Raw genomic sequence first — 20,135 nt, 5'->3', positions numbered from 1 at the left:
TAGTTGGGATTTTTTTCCCCTTTCAGCACTTAGACTTATTTCACTTCTGGAGTTTGCCATTGCTGCAGAGAAATGTACTTTTTTCTCTGAGGATGATGTGTCTGTTTTCCCTGTCTTTCCTCTGTTTTTTGTGCTCTGTAGTTTCCCTCTGGTCTGTGTAGGTTTGCATTTGTCTGTATTTAACATGCAAGGGCTGAGGTGTACTATAGTCTGAGGACTGATGTCCTTTTTCAGTCCTGGGAAAGTGTCCTTCTCTAGCATTCTATCTTTTAAGTTATTATTTTTTAAATTTAATTTAATCTATTTTTTTTAAAGATTTAATTGGGGAATTGGGGGAGGGAAACAGAGAAGTTGCTGTCCTTTTGTTCTTCAGTGTAGTTGTGGAGGATGTCACTTCACTGGCCCATGTTGGTATTATCATTGCGCTCTTCCCAGGTGAGGCAGTCGCTCGCAGTCCATTGGATGGCCGCTCACAGCAGCTCATGGAGGCTCATGACAGCTCACGAAAGCTCACGCCCACTGCCGGCCAGCCCCACTGCAGCCTACACCATCACTGGTGACTTGCAGCAGCCCAGCTCCAGGTGGAGCTGTTGTTCACCATCTTAGCTGTAGAGGGCGCAGCATCACTGGCCCTCCTGTGGGACACAAACCGGGCCCTGCTGCTCACAGCTGGTGTCCCAAGCCAACTCTTTTTTTTTTTTTTAAAGATTTTTATTGGGGAATTGGGGGATGGGAACAGCGCTGGGGAATTGGGGGAAGGGGAACAGACAAGTTGCTGTCATTTTGTTCTTCAGTCTAGTTGTGGAGGACGTTGCTTCACTGGCCCAAGTTGGCACCATCATTGCGCTCTTCCCAGGTGAGGCAGATCAGTCGCCGGCTTCTGGACTGCTGCTCACAGTGGCTGCCGGCTGCTCACGCTGGTTGCCGGCTATACACGGTAGCCCATGGCAACCCACTGTAGCAGTGGCTGCAGCCTACGCTGTTGCTGGTGACTCACAGCAGCCCAGCTCCAGGTTGAGCTGTTGTTCAACATCTTAGCTGTAGAGGGCAGTGTCACTGGCCCTCATATGTGGGATCTGAACCGGGGTCCTCTGGCGTCCCAAGGCAGCTCTTAACCAACGTGCCACTCGGCCGGCCCTTAATACAATTTTTTTTATTAGTTTCAGGTATATAATACAATGTAAATTGTTCTTAATAAGTCCTGAGCAGATACAAAAAACACCTTAAAAATACATGTACAGTATAAAGAATAATGGAAAACAAAACAAAAAAAGAATAATAGTACAACCCTTATGTACTGACCATTGAACATAGGAAAAGAACAAAAGGAGCAACACCATTACTTTGAGATTCCCCTGTGTGACCCGCACCTGTATTTATCATTTCTTTGTAGTTTCACACAGAAAATACATCGCGATGCATGTTTTGAAATGTATCAGTGGACTAATCTATATATGTCCTTCTATTTGTTTTTTTCCACTCAATTGTGTTCCTGAGATTCTACTATGTCATTGAGCATAGTTATGATTTACTCCTACTCAGTACTGTGTAGTATTCCATCACCCACGTTTTATTCATTCCACTTACTGTCCATGGACTTTGGTTTGTTTCTAGTGTTGACTAGTGGGCATAGTGCTGCTTTAAGCATTTTCATAAATGCTTCCTGGCACAGGATAGTTTCTATAGAGTTTATACCTAGGAGTGGAATTGCTAGGGCATAGAGTATGGGCATCTTTATAAAAGCAAAATTGGCTTCCAGTGTTTGTGCTAATTTACACTCCCTTTAGTACCACATGGGAGATTGCCTTGCTCTACACCCATGTCAATGCATGATAGTTTCAACCTTAATATATGTCGATTTTGTGGCTATGTGCTGCTAAATCATAGTAGAATTAATTTGTATTTTTGTGCTTGGTAATGAGATTGAGTGACATTTTATATGTTTATTGACCATGTATGTCTGCTTCTCCATAAAATGCTTATGTAATAGTTTTGAGCTCTCTTTTTTTGTTGATTTGCCTTTTTCTTATTGAATATATAAAATTTTTAACATATTCAGGGTACTAATCCCTTGACAATTATATATTTAGCAAATACCCCCTCCTAGTTTGTGGCTGGTCATTTCATTATCATTATGGTGTCTTTTGACGAATGGACATTGTTCATTTTAATGTAGCCAAATTTGTCAATATTTCCTCTGTGGTTTTCAATTTTTATTTCTTGTTTAAGTGAAGGTTTATATTTCTGATATCATAAAAGTGTTCCTCCATATTGACTTCTAAAATTTTTATAGTTTTGTATTTCACATATGGCTTATTAATTCAACTAGAGTTGATTTTTGTATATGATGAGATGAAGCAGTATATGTTCTAATTATCTTATGTATCTTATCAGTGTTTGTTTTTATATGTATGTGTTCTGATCTCCCATCTCACTTATTATATAAAAGATATATTGTGGAGTGCAGGAAAATGATATTGTGAGAGAAATTTATAGCCTTAATACTTAAAGGCTGAAAATTAAATAGTTATGTTTCTAAATTTGAAAGTAAAAGAAATAACAGAAAAACCACAAAGTAGAATAAAAAACACTATAAAGATAAGAGCAGAAACCAATTAAATAACCATCATACAAACAATAGATCAATTAAACAGAAATCATATTAAATAATACAGGGGCTCAAAAAGGTAAAATATTGTTCTTTGAAAAGTAACAAAATAGATAAACTCTAGTCAAACTAGTCAACGAAAAGAGAAAAGGCACAAATTAATATTAAATTGATAAAAGTGTCAAATTCAGATGTTTTAACAGGATTAAAAAAGATAAATAAGTGCTTTTCATTAACTTTATGCTAATATGATTGAAAATTTAGAAGAAAACATGCAAATTTCCAGAAAAATGTATATTGATTTGTATCTATCTTGCTAAATTCTCTTATTAATTCTAATCATTTATGGATAATTTTCAGCTTTCTACATAAAAGAATCATATAACATGAATTGTGGCAACCTTATCTTCCTCCATTATCTCTTCGAATGTCTACAACTTTCTTTCTGGAATGCCTGTTAGAAGTATATTAGAATTTCTCATTCTGTCTTCCATGTCTCATAACCTCTCTTTCATATTAACAACTTGTTATTTTTATGTTGCATTATGGGTGATTTATTCACACCTGTTTTTCAGCTGACTATTTTACATGACAATTTATTCACTGAGTTTTTAATTTGAATGAATTACTCTTTTATTTCCAGAAGTCCAGTTTGGTCCTATTTTAAATCTGCTTATTCTCTGCTCATATTTTCCTTTTGTCCTATTATTATTTCAATTTCTTCTTTTATCTCTTTAATCATTTTAAACAAATGATTATTTAATAAATGATTAATTAATCAATAAATCAAAGTAATGTTTATAGTCTCTTTCAGAGGGCTCAGTTATCTATAGTTCTCTGGGTACTAATTTTGTTGATTATTGAATCCTTTGATTCATCCTCATTTTCTTGTATGGTTTGTAATTTTTTATTGTGAGCTCATCTTAAGCAGTGGTGGTCTTCCCTATGGGAGCTCTGTGTGCCCTAGATTATGGATTAGCCCTGTAGTGTGGGTTTGCATTTGGTTTTTGCAAGGGTCCCAAAGTTTCCATGGGCCTTGTCCAAATTTGTTTTTTTCTTGCCGCAATTTTTTTGTTAGTGTATCAGCTGAGAATTCTTGTGCTATAAGGCGAGTGTAAAATTAGCTCCTACAAGAGATGTTTCTTTTTCCTTCATACTCAAAGCCTTGAATATTGCAAGATCCTTTGCTATTTTTTTCCTTTTTGGAGTTCCATTTTTATGGACTAAGGAACTTTGCAAGTGTTTTTCCATAATTCAACCTCTTACTTCCAGATATGCATCTCAGTGGACCCAAGGGCATCTTTTATTTCCAGTGCGGTTTATACCCCCGCTCCCTTTCTCGAGGTGTTGGCTCCATCAGCTCAGCCTTACACCTCTCGCTACAAGAAAACTTCCCTTTCCTCCTCCTTGGCTCAATTATCTACTTTTAAAAACACAATGTATTTGTATAGTAGCAATTTATTTTATTTTATTATATTTTATCCAAAATATCTATGTGTTTATTGCAGGAGGGTGCCTGCCTTAGTCCCCCATGTTGCTGGAACCAGAAGTTATAGAAGAAGTCTTGATTTACACCCAAATTAAGTCTACATTTAAATAAATATACTCCATTGAGTGGGATTACAGATGATTTTAATTTTCTATTAAAGCCTTTTATTGTTTGGACATTTTACAATGAATATAAAATAATTTTATTATTTGAGAATAGTATAAAATAATTTTAATTTTGAAAAGAAAGTTTAATGAAAACTAGATTAGGGTATCATATTACCGTGTAGTTCAGAAATCATTTTATTCTCAATTGTCTATGTTAAGCACGGGGATTAGGTCACACAAAGTTCTAAATCATTTCATATTTGACTTTAAAATTCATTACAGTGAAACATCACCAATTCAGACTAAATGATGGAAATGAATCTAAGTTAGTCTAAAGCATGGATATTTTTAATGCCTTTTTAAAATTTCTTCAAGTAAAGGCAATAAATAGAACAACAAATGTTGTCAGTTAGGAAAGATGCTATTGTATAATAAACAGATATATTAGTTGTTTTATGCTTCTAAAGAGAAAAATATTTCCCATTCCCATCTCTACTCCTCGATCCTTATATTTACTAGTTACTGTTAAGTTTAAGTATCCTTGAGTTTGGTGTACTGATAACTGTTTAAATGTCTACGGTCTCAACTTGCTAATGATATTTGTTTCTGTGTCTGTCTGGGGGTGTGAGAGCTTTGTACATGTGTTTAGGGAGACCATTGGGCATGTGGGGGCAGTGTCTGTGCCTGGTTTTTAATTCTCCTTTACTCTTTCAATGAATACATTTACTTTAAGCCTGGCCCCTATTCAAAGGGTCATTAATTCTAAATTATTGAGGCACAAATAATGTTTTTCTCTAAATGATTTGCCAATATGTATGTACTGAAATTTTTTTTAATTTGAGGGTTTTAAAAAATCTAATTCTAAAGTAGAAGGAAAATAGAAAATATTCCCCACAAATACTGCATCAAAGCATCACCCAGTATATTGTCTGAACATTTCCCCCATGATGCCTGCTTTTTTCAGAAAGCCTTTACAATAAATTTTATTAAAACAAGTTCTGTATAGAACAAGATTGCCAGTGTAACAAAATGTGTAAGACAGTTTCTCACAGTGGACTTGCAATGGAATATAAACATCTATTTTCTAGATGTTACAGGTTTCCTAAGACCTTAGAAGAGTTTTTAGTTTTTCTTATAGAAAGAAAAAAGAAGGAAGAAAAAAAGGAAGGAGGGGAAAGAATGCGGGAAGGAAGAATAAAACCTAATAAAGTCTTACCAAATGTAAGCACATTTTTCTATAAATCTAGCATTCCCCATTCCCAATTATTGGTAGTCCCAAGCTAGGAGAAGCCAGGAAGTGATTCCTATGTGTGGTTTGGGTGTGCATGAAAGGGTAACTATAGTAGCGTAGAACAGCCTGGCAGTGCCTGACCTTGGAATTTGACCCATCGATTGAGTTGGGCAGAAACTACAGAACCCAGTTCAGCCTGGGAAGTGAGGAGAGCTGCAGCCGCTCCTAGGCTTCACCTTAGATCTGGGCAGCGTGGCCACTGGCCACAGGACTTCCCTAAAAGGTGGACGAGCTTGAGATCCCCACTCCCCGCGCCAGTTTAGAGTGAGACATACCTGAGTCCAACCCCAGATCCACTATTTACTGGTTGCATGAGCAACCAGTAAAAAAAGTCATTTTACTTTTTTCCAGGATCTACCCTTCTATACCTATCTCATAGGGTCTCTATGCACCCTGACCCTGCCTTGTCACAGAGCAAGCACTCATTTACTGTCGGCTGTCACTATTTTTGTAATTCCTCTAGTACTTGTGATCCAGGCAGATAGGCAGCATCAAATACCATTGTCAGCAGGTGCCAAGGCCACAGCAATGAGCCAAGAGTTGAGGGACCAGACTGCAGCACCAAGGGAGGGTGGCAGGATAAAACCACCATAGTGGTAGGAGCAAGGCAGAGCCCCTGGCTGGCCCAGGACAGAGTATCAGGCAGGATGCAGGGCTGGTTCCCAGTCCCAAGAATCAAGTGGGCAACATGAAGTGTGATCTCAGCTACAAGGCACGGCACAGACCTGGAAAACCAGCAGCAAAGGGGAATGGGTGTCCAGTCTACAGCAGCTGGCCATAGCTTTTGAAATCTGCTCCACCCCAATTAGCTGATGACCACTCCTTAAGCTAAAGGGTCTATACCTGCTGGGGAAAATGAATGGGCTTTTTTCAGCTTTAGTTTTATTTGGTTTTGAACATATATCTACAATTCAAAAGTCAAAACTATATAGAAAGGTATACACAGGAAGTCTTGCTTCCACTTTTCCTTTGGCTGCCTGAAGCTAAATGAACACTATTTGGGGGAAATCTTTTCAATTTAAGACTTTTCAATGTAAACCTTTTCAAAACAAAGAAATTAAATCATATCCTGATAGAATAATATACTGAGATTGTATGTCACATAGAGCTAGCATCTTGAATATAAAAAAATTAGAAGCTGATGTATCTGGAAAATTCATCTCAACTCAGCTATAATTAGCCTAGTTTTAGATCAATCAAGCTAACAATTTTTTTTGTAGTACAAAGAAATATATCTAATAATTTTAGTAATCTTGAGCTCTTTGGAAGTCTAGTGAGAAAGATTTTGCGATAGTATATTTTAGTTGTAGCACCTTTAAAAAAAATCCTGTGTATAGTGGTCACGAAGTCTTTTTTCCATACTAGTTAAAAGTTCTATGTAAGCTCCCCTCCACAAAAGTCTTCTTTTGCCCATGTTCCAGATACCTTCTGCCACACTGCTAGCTGAGAGTCTCTGGAACATTATTATGGATTTCTAGGTCTTTGATTCTTCTTAGGTGGACTAGAGAACTTTGCTTTCATAATGTCCCAAGGCACAATTCCCCGTTTGTTAAGTAGGGACCCTGAGAAAATCACGCTGTCGGATGTCCGTTAGCCCCAAGAGCAGAATGTTATTTTGCAGAAGGGAGGTTGTTCACTTTCTCATTCCTGCACCAGCCACCCCAAAGTGCCTTCAGGTAAGCAGAATGGCTAGCACTCCGTCTTGCCGTAATATGGTTCTCATAGGTGACCTTCTGAAATCGTTGTCCACGTCTTGACATAAGGATTTGGCTTAACGTCCTTAAAATAATGGATTGATTACTAAGGACACATTCTCATGCATAGGGACTGTGGGGCTGGTCCGGAAGTGTCCGAGGAGCTCAAATGTTTCAGCCATATTGGTACCATGCCTTATCATCACTCTGACTGGTTGCAGAGGTCATTCATTCATTCAACAAATGCTAATGGAGGACCAGGTCTTATGTTCGGCCCTGGATATACAAAATGTGGGGTGCCCTCCTGGAGCACTCAGACTTGGGGTAGAGACATAAACATATAAGGGCTAAAACAGTGATGTCCACAAGTTGGTTTCATAGCTAAAACGTGACTATTCCACTAGGTATGTGGGAACTGTGATCAGGAAGGCTTCATAAAGGGAGTGATAGTTGGGCTGATTTTTGAAAGATGTAGCTTTTGACCAAGCAGTGGGAAAGACCATAGAAAGTAGCCAACGTAAGGGCAGAGAGGTACGAGAGAACCTGGTGTGGCAAGGAATTAGAAACAGGGTTTATCAGGGACAACCTCCTGGGGCAGACAAACAGTGAGCCAGACACTGGAGGAAGTGGCTGGACACTCGGGAATGATTTGCACAAAGGAGGAACAGGCCAACGTGTATCGAAGCAGAAGGGATGCCATCTTGACCAGGGCAGGGCTGTCCCCAGGGTCACCACAGTGAGCTGGCTGGCCACAGGGAAGTGGCCAGGAAAGAAAAGGAGCAGGAGCACCTTAGGGTTGGGGGGATGATGGCCAGGAGGAATACAAACTGATGAAGGAACAGAGAAAGCACAGAAGAAGCTTCAGGCTAGAATGGTCTCAGGGAAGTCAGGGGAAGAGAAAAATAGCCGTCAGAGCCGCACCTACTGGTCCATGTGCTTCTTTTTGTAGATAAGGAAGTTGAAGTCTCTGCCAGTATGTGCTTCTCTCAGGTCAAAGACCCTGTCATATGTTCTTGAAACTCCTGTCCCATCCACACCCCTCAGTCCTTTCATTCTTACTTGGCATTTATAAGACCTTAACTGATCTAAGTAGATGTCCCACCCCAGCTCTCATAAGCAGGAGTAGAATTCAAGTCACAGAACACCATATTTCATATTTCAATATATGTATTTCCTAGTTGATTGAAGCAGAAAGCCAAGAAAAGTTAAGAGCGTTTTCCTAGAGGGAAAAAGTTCATTAGAAATCATAGATGAAACTTCTCCAGTGTTCAGGTTAGAGATCAGAATATGGTAGGGATTATGAAATAAAACGGAGGCAGGTGGATCAACTGTCCAGGGAATTTATCCATGGAAGGTCAGCAAGTTTTAACCTTGAACCTCAAATTTTTATGGCTTCCATGAATTATCTCACATTAGTAAGATGGTTTAGCCTAGTTAATGATAAATGTGTCAAAGGATAAATTACAACTTGCAACATTGTCTTTTCCAGACTAGTGATGTTTCTAGTAACAGTGTATCTATCTGTCTCTAGAAGTCTGGTATTCTTCTCCTTTCATCCCTCCCTCTTCTTCTCTCTCTCACCTTCCCTTCCAGCTTCTTTCTTCCTTCTTTGGTCTCCAACGCACCTGCCCTGGATGATGTAAATTCTCAACTCCATGCACCCACCCATCCTTGCCATTGCAGCCAAAAGGACCCACATGGTCCCGTGAGCAAAGTCGGGGTTCCGGAGGCCACCGGTTCCCTTGACTTCTCCCTTCCCTCCAGTCTTAGTACCAGCATTCTTGGGTCACGTAGAGGATTCACTGCACTTCATTATCAGCTCCAGAGTAAACATGCTCCACGTCATCCACTGTCCTACCTAGCCACAGGATCATGAGATGAACTTGGCCTGGAAAAGCACCCCCAGTCTGCATTCGCCTGCTTCCCCGTTCCCAGGTCAGTGCCTAGCTTGAGCTACCAAGAGTCAGCTGTCACACAGCAATGACAAATCCTGAGATCCAAGCCTTTAGGAAATGGGGTGAGGATCCACAAGCCTGAACTGTTCGGATGGAAAGAAAAACTTTTTCAATATTTAGGTATGTTTTCCTTTTCACATCCTCACCCATTAATATGTAGGGCTGTTTCCGTGGGGGTATTGTGCAGTAAACAGAGCCTGTTTCAGCATTGCAGCCTCCCCATTCACTGCAGTCACCCCTGCTTCCTCTCATCTCGCTGGCGCTCACATCCTCTTCTTCATCTCCCCTTCTCCTGCATCAAAGTAGGCCTGCAGGAACGGACCCAAAATATATTCATAATAAGGTGTAAATGACTGATAAAAGCTTAAGGTATTACTCATTAGAAGCAGGTTTGCATTTTTGACAGGGCTCAAAGCCTTTAGAGAAAGGAATAAATCCATAAATCTCTAATGGGAAATTTTTAATTAGGTAGCAGGAGAAATGTTTGGGGTTGAGTGGAGTATACCTGACATCTATTCCATTTAGACATAAAAATCCTCTCTCTCTGTCTCTCTCTCTCTCCCTCTCTCCTTACCTATTTAATCCCAGGCAATATGTTAAATGTTTTATGTATACTTTCATTTAATTCTTACCAATAAAAAAATCATTCACGGTAGATATTTAGTGTAACATATACATCCTGCTACACAATAAAGTTGTGAAAACTTACACAGCCCATAAGTGTTCAACTGGATGTCACTCCAGCTTCTATATATAGATCAGGAGGCCCCGGGAGGTGCCACCCTTTTCATGTGGTGGCAAGCAGTTTTCCTGCTTGCCTCCTGGGTTGCTTAGTTAAGGGACGTACAGTTTGTAGAGCTTTAAAAATCTTTTCTCATAAGTCATCTTAAAAAGCCCCCTTAGTCATCTTTGTTTTTCTCTGAACTCCCCAGAGTGTGTGTATGTCATCCTCATAATGATGTCCCCAAATGGAACACAGTGGCCTGGTCTATTTTCATTTTTCAGCCTATGCACGATATAAAAAATAAACAGCATATGGTGAAAAGTTAATGAGATTTAAAAAAATAAGTTCACTTAAAATAATCCACAGGCTTTTCTACATGTATTCTTGGTCTGGTTTCAAGAACCACAGGAGTTTTTACTATGCTTTGGAAAAGGGTGAATATTTGTATTGTTTCTATTGGGGTCAGCGGGAAACCAATTTCACAGACTCAGCTCTAATAATCACACTGTTTATAAACAAGTGCCATGCTCAACTGGTCAGACCAAGACTTACTGCGATGTGCCCTGGCATTAAACATATTCCAAGCAACTCTGCAACGCTCTCCGTTATAAATCGCATGCCCACACGATGCTCCTTTAGCCAACAAGAGCAGTGAAATTCTTACCTAGAGAGGAAAATGGGAAATCAGACAGCTTCTGAGAGGAGTAGCCCTCTGAACATAGCTCAGAACTTATGTTACCCTGATAGGCAGAACTGACCTTTCAAGAAAAATGTCCAACACCTTTGAAGCCAATAAAAAAAGAAGTCAGGAATCCTGTCCTTATGTTAAATGAGTAGCCACATAGAAAGGGATCATTGCTTAAGCTACATCATCAATTATCTGCATTGAAACAATTTGAAAATGCGTGTCATTTTATTTGCATGTTTGTGTTCAGCCACAAAGTTTTCTTGACAGTTAAGTACTGAAAGGCCACTGCGTGGGCCCCGAATTGTTCTGAGCACTGTGGAAGATGTAGGAGAAAGGGAAGATAGGACGTTGTCCTCGAGGAATGAATAAGCCAGCTAGAGAGAAGTAAGGTCCTTAATAAAGAATCTTATCAAAACACTTTGTGCCTGGCACTGTGCTCAGAGCTTTGCAGGGATATTTCATTTCACCCTCAGAAGCCCAGTGATGTAGGTACTATTATTTTGTGTTTTATACAGGAGGAAATCAAGGTGTGAGAGGTTTACTGAACTCTCAAACGGTTGTTGGGAAAATTACATGAGAAACCATATGCACTATATCACTTAGTATTATATTTTGTATCCTACTTAAAAAAAATAGAAAAGAAGAAAAACCCTAAGACAAATGAAGCAAAAAATAAAAAATCAGCTTATACAGAAGTTTATTTTTCTCTCTCATAAACCAAGTCTAGATAGTAACCAAGCCTGCACCGCAGCTCCCTTTAAACACATGGACACACCTACCTGCAGGGGATCCAGGAGATGTAGACTTTTTTTTTTACGGGGGGTCATGTGCCCAGTTCAAAATTGGAACTTCTATTAGTAGAGGTGAGGTGAGGAGAAGAGATGTCGGGTTAAGCAGCTTGCTTTTTTGCCCTCTGTATGCAAAGTGCTGGGCACAGGATAAACACAATAAATGTTGAGTAATACTAGTTATAAAACTCAAAGCAGCCTCCATGTGGCTTGGTTTATTGATTAAATACAACTACTTCTGCCTGAGGTTTCCCCTTTTCTAGACTATGGCCTACCCCTGAAGAGGGAACTGAGTGAGAGGGTGTGTGAGGTGCCCCAGCGCTGGGAGCAGACTGCCAGGGCATGCCACTCCTTTCCTCCTGCAGACACGGAGGTGGTTTGCCCTAAGCTCTGCACCTGTGGAAAGGTGGCCAAAAGCCAAGTCATGCTGCCAAATAAGGACACTGCCCAGGCCAGGCATTTCCCAGCCTGGGCTTCTGCTTTCTTCCCAGGCCCCCTTTCAAGGGCGGCAAATGATAGCTCTGCCTTGTGGCAACTAAGAAGGGGACAGACAGACACACTGCCTAACTCCAGGGCACAGACAGACACACTGACTGTACAGAGGCCTCCTTTAGGTCTGTGACAAGCATGATGGCCCTGGTGCTGTGCAAAGAGGAAGCCCTGCGAAGGGGGCTAGTTGTAACTCATGGGTTGGTTGTCTAACTCATTGGGTTCATTTGTTTCAAAGAGTTTCCCACGGATTATCTGCCAAATTCCTAGGTAAGAGAGAAGGCTCTCGGGCCACAAAATATTCGCACTGTATGTATGGATTTGAGGAGCTGCCCTCAGCTTCTTAAAACATCTAAGCTGTCTTTAGGTCTAAGATTCTATTATGAGCAGAGTTTGCTTATCAGAACAGTGCTGGCGTTGGGGGGGGGGAGCGGGATAGAGAAAACTGGGTAGGGGAGGTAGGGTGGAGGGGACGGGATGGTAGGGATAAAAGCTGGGGTTCCCAGCTGCTTCGTACATTGGTTTGGGCCAGGAAAAGGTGGGAAGGAAAGTGAAGGGAGAGGTAAGACCTTGATCCTTCCGTTTCCTCACGCCCATATCTAACCTATGACCAAGTCCTTCCATGTTATCCCCTTGCCGTCTCTCCCATGGAGGGCCACTGCAAGCATGCATGGTGCTTTATGCAAATTGTAATAGAAAAAGACCCCTATCTTCCAGCGGACTGTCCTGTGCCAGCACTCAATGAGTGGCAAGTAAGGCTCTGGGCCCACTCATTGCAGCCCCCCGACTCGTCTCCTTGGCTGGGAGCCTTGAGCAGTGAACAATCCGCATATTCTTAAGTGGTGGACTCTATGAATCTCCATCTCTGTGGCGCCTCCTGCCCCCACCCATCTCCATCAACTCGCATCTCTCACTTGGACTGTGCTCCTTCATGAGATAATGAGGGGAGCCATTTTCAAAGAGCCTCAAGTTTAGATTTTGGTGGTGTTGCCAAGTAAGGTTATACATTTAGTCCTAGAGATACAATGACTAGATGAAAAGATGTTCATCGTATTTTTTTTGTTTTGAAACTTACGATCTATTATCAGACCACACAACCTGTAGAGCATATGAATTAAAGATAAATAAATCTTAGGGTTATTCTCTGAAAAGCACGCTTGCATTGTATTTTTTGAGGTAGAATACATTTTTTAAAATGTACACATTAAAATAAACTAATTTTATGATCTTTTATTATTTCTTAATATAATAATATACTGGGAGACTCAATAAATGAAGATGGCCAGGCCTTCATCTGGCCTGAGGCCGGAGCCTGGCCTCCTGGGACCTGATCCCCCTTCTAATTCCCGTCTGCTCTGGCTCCACCTCTCTTCCCAGCAGCCCGTGGGCTCCTATGACAACCCAGATCCGATCCTGTCTGCCCCTGCTTAAATGCTGCAGCTACTTTGCACTGCTCCTGGAATACAAGTCCCGATTGAGTTGGGCCTGCTGGGCCTGGCATGGTGGCCCCCGCCTCCACAGCCTTTCCGTGCTTCTCAGCCCCTTTCCCCTCTTTCTGGTTTCTCCTCACTTTGCAGCCCACGCCACATTTCCTCAGGGAAGCCTTCCCTCAGGCCCCAGCCTACGTCAGGCTTCTCCGTTTATTTCCCTCCTAGAATTCTGTGTCTTTCCTTCAGAGCATGTTATCTCCGCACAATGACACGTTTATTAGTGTGATCATTTGATTAATGCCTAGCAAGTACACTCAATGTGGTAAGTTCCTTTTTATTTCTCACTGTTGTGGCCATAGCCTTGCACGGGGCAGGATGGATGAATGGGGAGGCCGCCTTCCCGGCTGCTGCTTGTGGGTTATGCTTTGGGAGGGGAACCTTGCACACACGCTCCATGAGAAAGCAGGTCACCAGCACCACAGAGAGAGAAGTCCGGCTTGCGGGGAGACATCTGAGGGGCAGGGATGCACACATAGCCCACTAAATTTTAAGTCCTAGAGTTACATGTCACAATGTGGACATTTCCTTTAAGTTCCGGAGAGAAAAAAAAAATTATTTATGTTTAACAACTTTGGGCATTTTTAGAGGAATGCATCGATATACAAATTCCTCAATGAAATTGCCATTTTGTGTAAGAAAAGCATAAAACCAAGTCCTTTGCTCCTTACTGGAACAATCAGACAGCTGTCAATAATTTACTGGTAAAGGTGCCTGCAGATTTTCTTAATGAATTAGGGATAAAGTAATTGAATATAAGCTGGGTGAAATAAAAATCATGAATGTAATACATTAACACATGAGTTATTGTTGTTTGCAATTTACTGTGCTTGAAAAGTAATTTTATTTTAGAAGTTTATGTGTACATGGAGCAATTAATCACATATGAAAAAAACCCAGAACGCCCTCAGATAAGTCACTGAAACCCTTCCAGAAAATTGAGGTGACTAGCACTCCAAATGACTTCCCTTTGTATTATTATACATGATCTCAAATATGTTTACTTTCCAAGTTTCATATTTCTGAGGAACTCGAGTGGAGTTATCTATAAGGTGCCTTTATCCCAGCAGCAGGTTATCACTGATAGAAGCTGAATAGTTGATTATATGATGTGATATAGGAGAGAATATTGAAATGCACTAATAGGTACTCAATAAATGATTTTGATGATGGCAAAATGAATGAGGACATTACTGGGAAGAAATATGAAAGAAATGCCATTGAACACACATTTGTCTAAGTTACGGGAAATTTCTCAACGAGGCTATAATAAAAATATTTATTACACATCATTCAAAATGTGGACAGTTGAGTATAAGATAAAAAGTACAATGTTCTAAAATGTAGTAAGGTGTTTCTTAATTTATTTCACTGGCATTACTATCTTTCTAGGGACTTTGGAGAGAAATTGTAATAGTCTAATGTTAACCTTGACTTAAGGTTCCGGAAGTCTAGCTCCAACCGTGGTGGGTTCCCAGTGACACATGAGAGCCCTCTGAGGCTGAAGATTAGAGTGGGGTGCCCACTGATGGCAGCCAATAAGGCACAGCCGTGGGGAAAGCTGTTGGGTGGAAAGTCTGAGCCTGCTTCTTGACTGGCCAAGTCCTCCATGATTTTTCAGGGCAGCCCTTATTATGTTTTAGCGTAATTGGTTCTCTCTCCTATTGAGAACAGGACCAAGGTAATATTTAACTTTTTAATTATCAGGGCACGTCATAGATTCTAGACAATTTTTTTTTGGAATGAATAAGTGTAGTTTTTCCCCACCCAGTTTTATTATCCCACTATAATATTCTTTCTAAGTACAATAGTGCTACTGATTGTCAGTCCCCAATTTATTCAAATTATTTTTGCCTAGATCTTTTTCAAATCCTACCTAATTGTTTTGCATCCTCAACTTACGGGCCTCTGTTAATAAGCATAGTTGTTTCAAATCAAATGTATATCCCATATCTTGCACTAACTCAGTTATTCACTGCTAAAGTCTAAAGCGGAGAAGTGAAAAGGACAATTGGTTAGTGCTTTTTAAAGTGCCTGACCAAGATCAGTAGGGAAATCCCATTAGCTCCATTCATCGCATTTCTCATAAATCTAAAAGGAAAGCAAGTATCCAAAGCCTTATTCTTTAATAGTTCTTATTTGTAAAACCTTGACAGGTCTTTATTCTAAATTGCTTCCAAATTATGTAAAGAATACTAAGAAATATGATGGGTAGTGAATCGTGATCGTTTCAGTTATCGAATAAATAACCAGAACAGTGAAAGGGGACTAATCTGAAAACAAACATATGATGGGCTCTGATGAGGGAAAAAGAACAGAATTGTGGCATTCTTAAACTACCATCTGGCTCAATCCTCTTTAAGTGGGCAAGTCCAACAGTCCTTTATTCAGCGCCCTAAAACTTTTCAAAAGCAGCAGTATTTGAATATTAATTTTTCATATAGTAAAAAAAGAAAAACAAACTCAAACCCTTTTTGTAGCCAAAAAGGAATGTTTAGCAAAAGAACGGGTAATCCTCTGGCTGAACACGAGGGCGTGGGGGAACCTGCGGGTGGGAGGTCGGCTGTAGGCACAGCCACTCAGCAGCTTCCGGGCCTTCACCTCTGCGGCTTCTTGTGGCTGGAGTAACTTATTAAAGTTGTCATCATGGCTTGAAGTTTAGTTGAGAGGTGTAAAAATAAGGAATTCATTAGGAAAAATAAACGTGATGATTTCTACTACCTTTTTTTTTAATTAAAAAATAAATGTTGAATTGCCATATAGGATAATTGAGGCAAGCCACACAGTAGAAATCATGATCTATAGTTCAAATAGTGCTTTTGTGAAATGTGAACCTATTTAATCACTTTCTGACAGACCCCCCCAACAATTGCCGTTTTGTTTATTAAGTCCTGGATTTTTAAATGAAACTATTAGAGGCTTTGATTTTGTTTTCCTGAGGTGTGTTTGAAACATATAGGTTGAATAAATATATCTTCAGCAACATGCTTTTAAAGGGGTATTTTAGCAGACTCTGTGGTTTAAAAGACAAAACCAGGTCCTGCCGGCTTTGTGTTGTGCTTCTCTTACAGACTGCAGTGCCTTCTGTCTGCTTTAGGGTGTGGCATCTGCCATTGGGGAGGAGAAACTGGCATGTGTCTCCTTTTATAGCAGACTGATTTCATTGTGCTGGGGGCCTCTATTTCATAGCCTCTTGGTTCCAATCTTCTAGATGACTTGCTGCAGCAAATGGAATTAAAAGAGATTTTGACTTATATTCTTTTTTTTATTTCATTTTTCTATATGAAATATTTTTAAGAAATGGGCTGAACTTGGTGACTCATTTTCCCTTTTAGAATTACTTGTTAAAAATAAGCCAGAAATATGGCTATACTTGTTTAAGTTGACTTGGATATATTTTATCGGTTTGAAAAAATGTACTTTCATGATTGTATGTATATATTTAGTTTGACTATAAATGTCTAAAAGCATAAATATGTAATTGATTTTAGAATATATGTATATACATACATACACAAAAAACATATATTTATATTTGCATATGAAAAACAAAAAATTCAACTTATGTGGTATGGTATGTATAATTAGTATGTACTGTATTTGAATATATAAAGGGAGAAAATCCAGAAGAAAAATGTCAAAAAGGCACACTGACAAAGATGTAGTATTCTCTTGGCAAAAACTGATGAATGATTTGGCATGAATTCATCTTACAGTTCTGTTATTCTCTTACACGGGATGATATAACCCTGTTTTCCAGCTGCTTGCATAGAACTGCAATTTGTTGTTTCCAGATCTATAATGACCCTTGGGCGTGTACTTGATTCCCCTCCCCCCATTTGTCACCTGTTTTTCCCATCTATCCTTTTCTATTTAGTCATGTAACATATTTACACTTGGGTCAAGCAAACAAAAATAACTACTGTACTTGAAATAAACTAGTCTTTTTGAAAAGCTGGAGAATGCAATCATTTTAGAAATGAAAAAACTACCTTATACCAAAATCATATATATTTCAGCTAGCGTGACCTCATCGAAGTTCTGGTTTCAAATGCTTTCTCTCCATGAAAACTGAGTCCACACACTAGTACAACTGAGCCATTGCTTAGGTTAAGATTCCTGCTATTGAAGCAATTCAAGGTGTTACTAGGTGATAAATTAACAATAAAAACATTTAAAACATCATAAAGTGATAAAACAATATAGTATTTTTTAAAGAACAAAGTATGAAACATTTCTACTCTAGGATTAGATATGACCAATTTATATTATCATTGATCTTACGTTTATTAAACATAGCATGTATTTCCTTTAGTTTTGTTTCAAATTACTTAGAAACCAACTCATATCAAGAGGGTTAATTGAGCACATTAACCTCTGAAATATGGTGAAAAGCATCATATAGATTTATGAAGTTATGGGATAAACCTTAGCTGTTGCTATTTATGGCACCGATCGTTAAATTTCCATGTGCAAGTTGTTTGGAGCATAACACTATTCATACTTGAGGACTTTCCTTTTAGAGAAGACAAGTGCATTGTAAGAAAGACGCTCCTTTGGGAATACTTTGAGTTTTCACTGATAAGCCTACATACATCTCTAAGGTCCCTTAAAACGTAGTTATATCAACATTGTCTTTGGGGCAGGTGCAGTCAGTCATAAGCATTTATTGACTCCCTGCTGTGTACAGGGCACAGAGCTCCTCGAATGCGGCTAACCATCACTTAAACTCTCCTAATTTTGCAGTTTGAAGAAGTTGTGGGAATTAGGCTGATGGCTCGAAATCAAGGCAGAGAGGCTAACACTGAAAAATTACGTAACTCCTGGGAGAGGCAGTGCTTTTGCACCGATTGCCCAAATATTTTCTTTCTTCGTCGGCTCCTCATACGTAACCTTTGAGGCCAACAGACAACTTTGTTCCCCAGCCCTTCTCCCTCTTTTGTCTGCTCGTCAGACTCGTTTTCCACCTTTGTATCGTTCCTTTTAGACGTGAAAACAAACACGCGAACGCCCGGTTGGCAAGGAGACGGAGGCACGAGGGGGAAAGTGCGGCCTCCAGCCACCCCATGCCGCCGCGCTCCGGGCGTCTGCCGAGCGGGCCCAAGTCCCAGGGCCCGGGCCCGCCGGGTGCCCGCGAGGCTGCGCCCAGGCGGGCGGGCGGCGGGCGCAGGGCCCGGCGGGTCCAGTCCGCGTTTTGCGAGTGCACACGAGTAATCAGAGAGAAGTGGATAATAGTTGCTCGGGTTCGCTCGGCTCCCTCTCCTGCCATGCTGGGCCCAATAGGCTTAACCAGTCGTGTATTTACCCATATCCGGGTTAGAGAGGAAAAGAGAAAAGTTTCATTTAAACCTGAACTCAAAACTTTCACCATGAAATCACACAGCGGGAACAGGCCCAGACCGTAAGGCGTGACTCCCGGTTCGGCTCCGGCGGGGCCTGTGGAGGGGGAGGGGGCTCGCTCGATCCCCGTCGGGGCGTGTGGATGCGCACAGGAGGGGCCGCGGACTAAAAAGTGGGTTTTATTGTCTCCCCCCGCCCCCCGCCCGGCCTCGCCACGCCGCGGCGATCATGGCCGCGCGGGCAGCAGCGGCGGCGGCGGCGGCGGCGGCGGCGGCACCCGGACCCATGCTGGGGGGCGGCGGCGGCGGCGACGGCGGCGGCCTGAACAGTGTGCACCACCACCCCCTGCACCCCCGTCACGAACTGAACATGGCCCATAACTCGAGCGCGGCGGCCGCCGCCAGCACTAACAGCGCCAAGAGCGGCGGATCCGAGGCGGCTCTCAAGGAGGGTGGAAGCGCCGCCGCGCTGTCCTCCTCCTCCTCCGCGGCATCCTCCTCTTCCTCCTCGTCGGGCCCGAGCTCGGCCATGGAGACGGGGCTGCTCCCCAACCACAAACTGAAAACCGTTGGCGAAGCCCCCTCCGCACCGCCCCACCAGCAGCAGCACCACCAGCACCACCATGCCCACCACCAGCACCACCATGCCCACCACCTCCACCACCACCACCACCACGCATTACAGCAGCAGCTAAACCAGTTCCAGCAGCAGCAGCAACAGCAGCAGCAGCAGCAGCAGCAACAACATCATCCCATTTCCAACAACAGCAGCCTCGGCGGCGCGGGCGGCGGCGCGGCTCAGCCCGGTCCCGACATGGAGCAGCCGCAACATGGAGGCGCCAAGGACAGTGCCGCGGGCAGCCAGGCCGACCCCCCTGGCCAGCCTCTGCTGAGCAAGCCGGGCGACGAGGACGACGCGCCGCCCAAGATGGGGGAGCCGGCGGGCGGCCGGTACGAGCACCCGGGCCTGGGCGCCCTGGGCGCGCAGCAGCCGCCGGTGGCCGTGCCCGGGGGCGGCGGCGGCCCCGCGACCGTCTCGGAGTTTAATAATTACTATGGCAGCGCTGCCCCTGCTAGCGGCGGCCCCGGCGGCCGCGCTGGGCCTTGCTTTGATCAACATGGCGGACAACAAAGCCCCGGGATGGGGATGATGCACTCCGCCTCAGCCGCCGCCGGAACCCCCAACAGCATGGACCCCCTGCAGAACTCCCACGAAGGGTACCCCAACAGCCAGTACAACCATTATCCGGGCTACAGCCGGCCCGGCGCGGGCGGCGGCGGCGGCGGCGGCGGCGGCGGAGGAGGAGGAGGCAGCGGAGGAGGAGGAGGAGGAGGAGGAGGAGGAGCAGGAGCGGGAGCTGTGGCGGTGGCGGCCGCGGCGGCGGCGGCGGCAGCAGCAGCAGGAGGCGGCGGCGGCTATGGGGGCTCGTCCTCGGGGTACGGGGTGCTGAGCTCCCCCCGGCAGCAGGGCGGCGG

General features: G+C 42.5%; 1 protein-coding gene and 1 long non-coding RNA gene across 2 annotated transcripts in view; one reads left to right on the top strand and one right to left on the bottom strand.

Annotated features, from left to right (window-relative positions):
* Positions 1-1,096: 1,096 nt before the first annotated feature.
* On the bottom strand, positions 1,097-11,198 carry LOC109383592 (uncharacterized). The gene is made up of 3 exons (XR_002124227.1): positions 10,421-11,198; positions 9,291-9,452; positions 1,097-1,137 (listed from the first exon to the last, which is right to left on the bottom strand). It is a non-coding gene; the product is annotated as an uncharacterized LOC109383592 (long non-coding RNA).
* Positions 11,199-18,931: 7,733 nt separating this feature from the next.
* Positions 18,932-20,135, top strand: part of ARID1B (AT-rich interaction domain 1B) — a 425,191-nt gene continuing 423,987 nt past the window's right edge. The window contains exon 1 of the mRNA XM_019644160.1: positions 18,932-20,130. Within this exon, the coding sequence (XP_019499705.1) occupies positions 18,946-20,130 (1,185 nt within the window). The 5' untranslated portion in view covers positions 18,932-18,945. The remainder of the gene's footprint in view (positions 20,131-20,135) is intronic.

The sequence above is a fragment of the Hipposideros armiger genome, unplaced genomic scaffold, assembly GCF_001890085.2.
Source record: "Hipposideros armiger isolate ML-2016 unplaced genomic scaffold, ASM189008v1 scaffold_86, whole genome shotgun sequence".
In the NCBI taxonomy this organism is placed as follows: Eukaryota; Metazoa; Chordata; class Mammalia; order Chiroptera; family Hipposideridae; genus Hipposideros; species Hipposideros armiger.
Note: the sequence above shows the minus strand (reverse complement) of the source record. Positions and strands in the feature narration are given on the sequence as shown.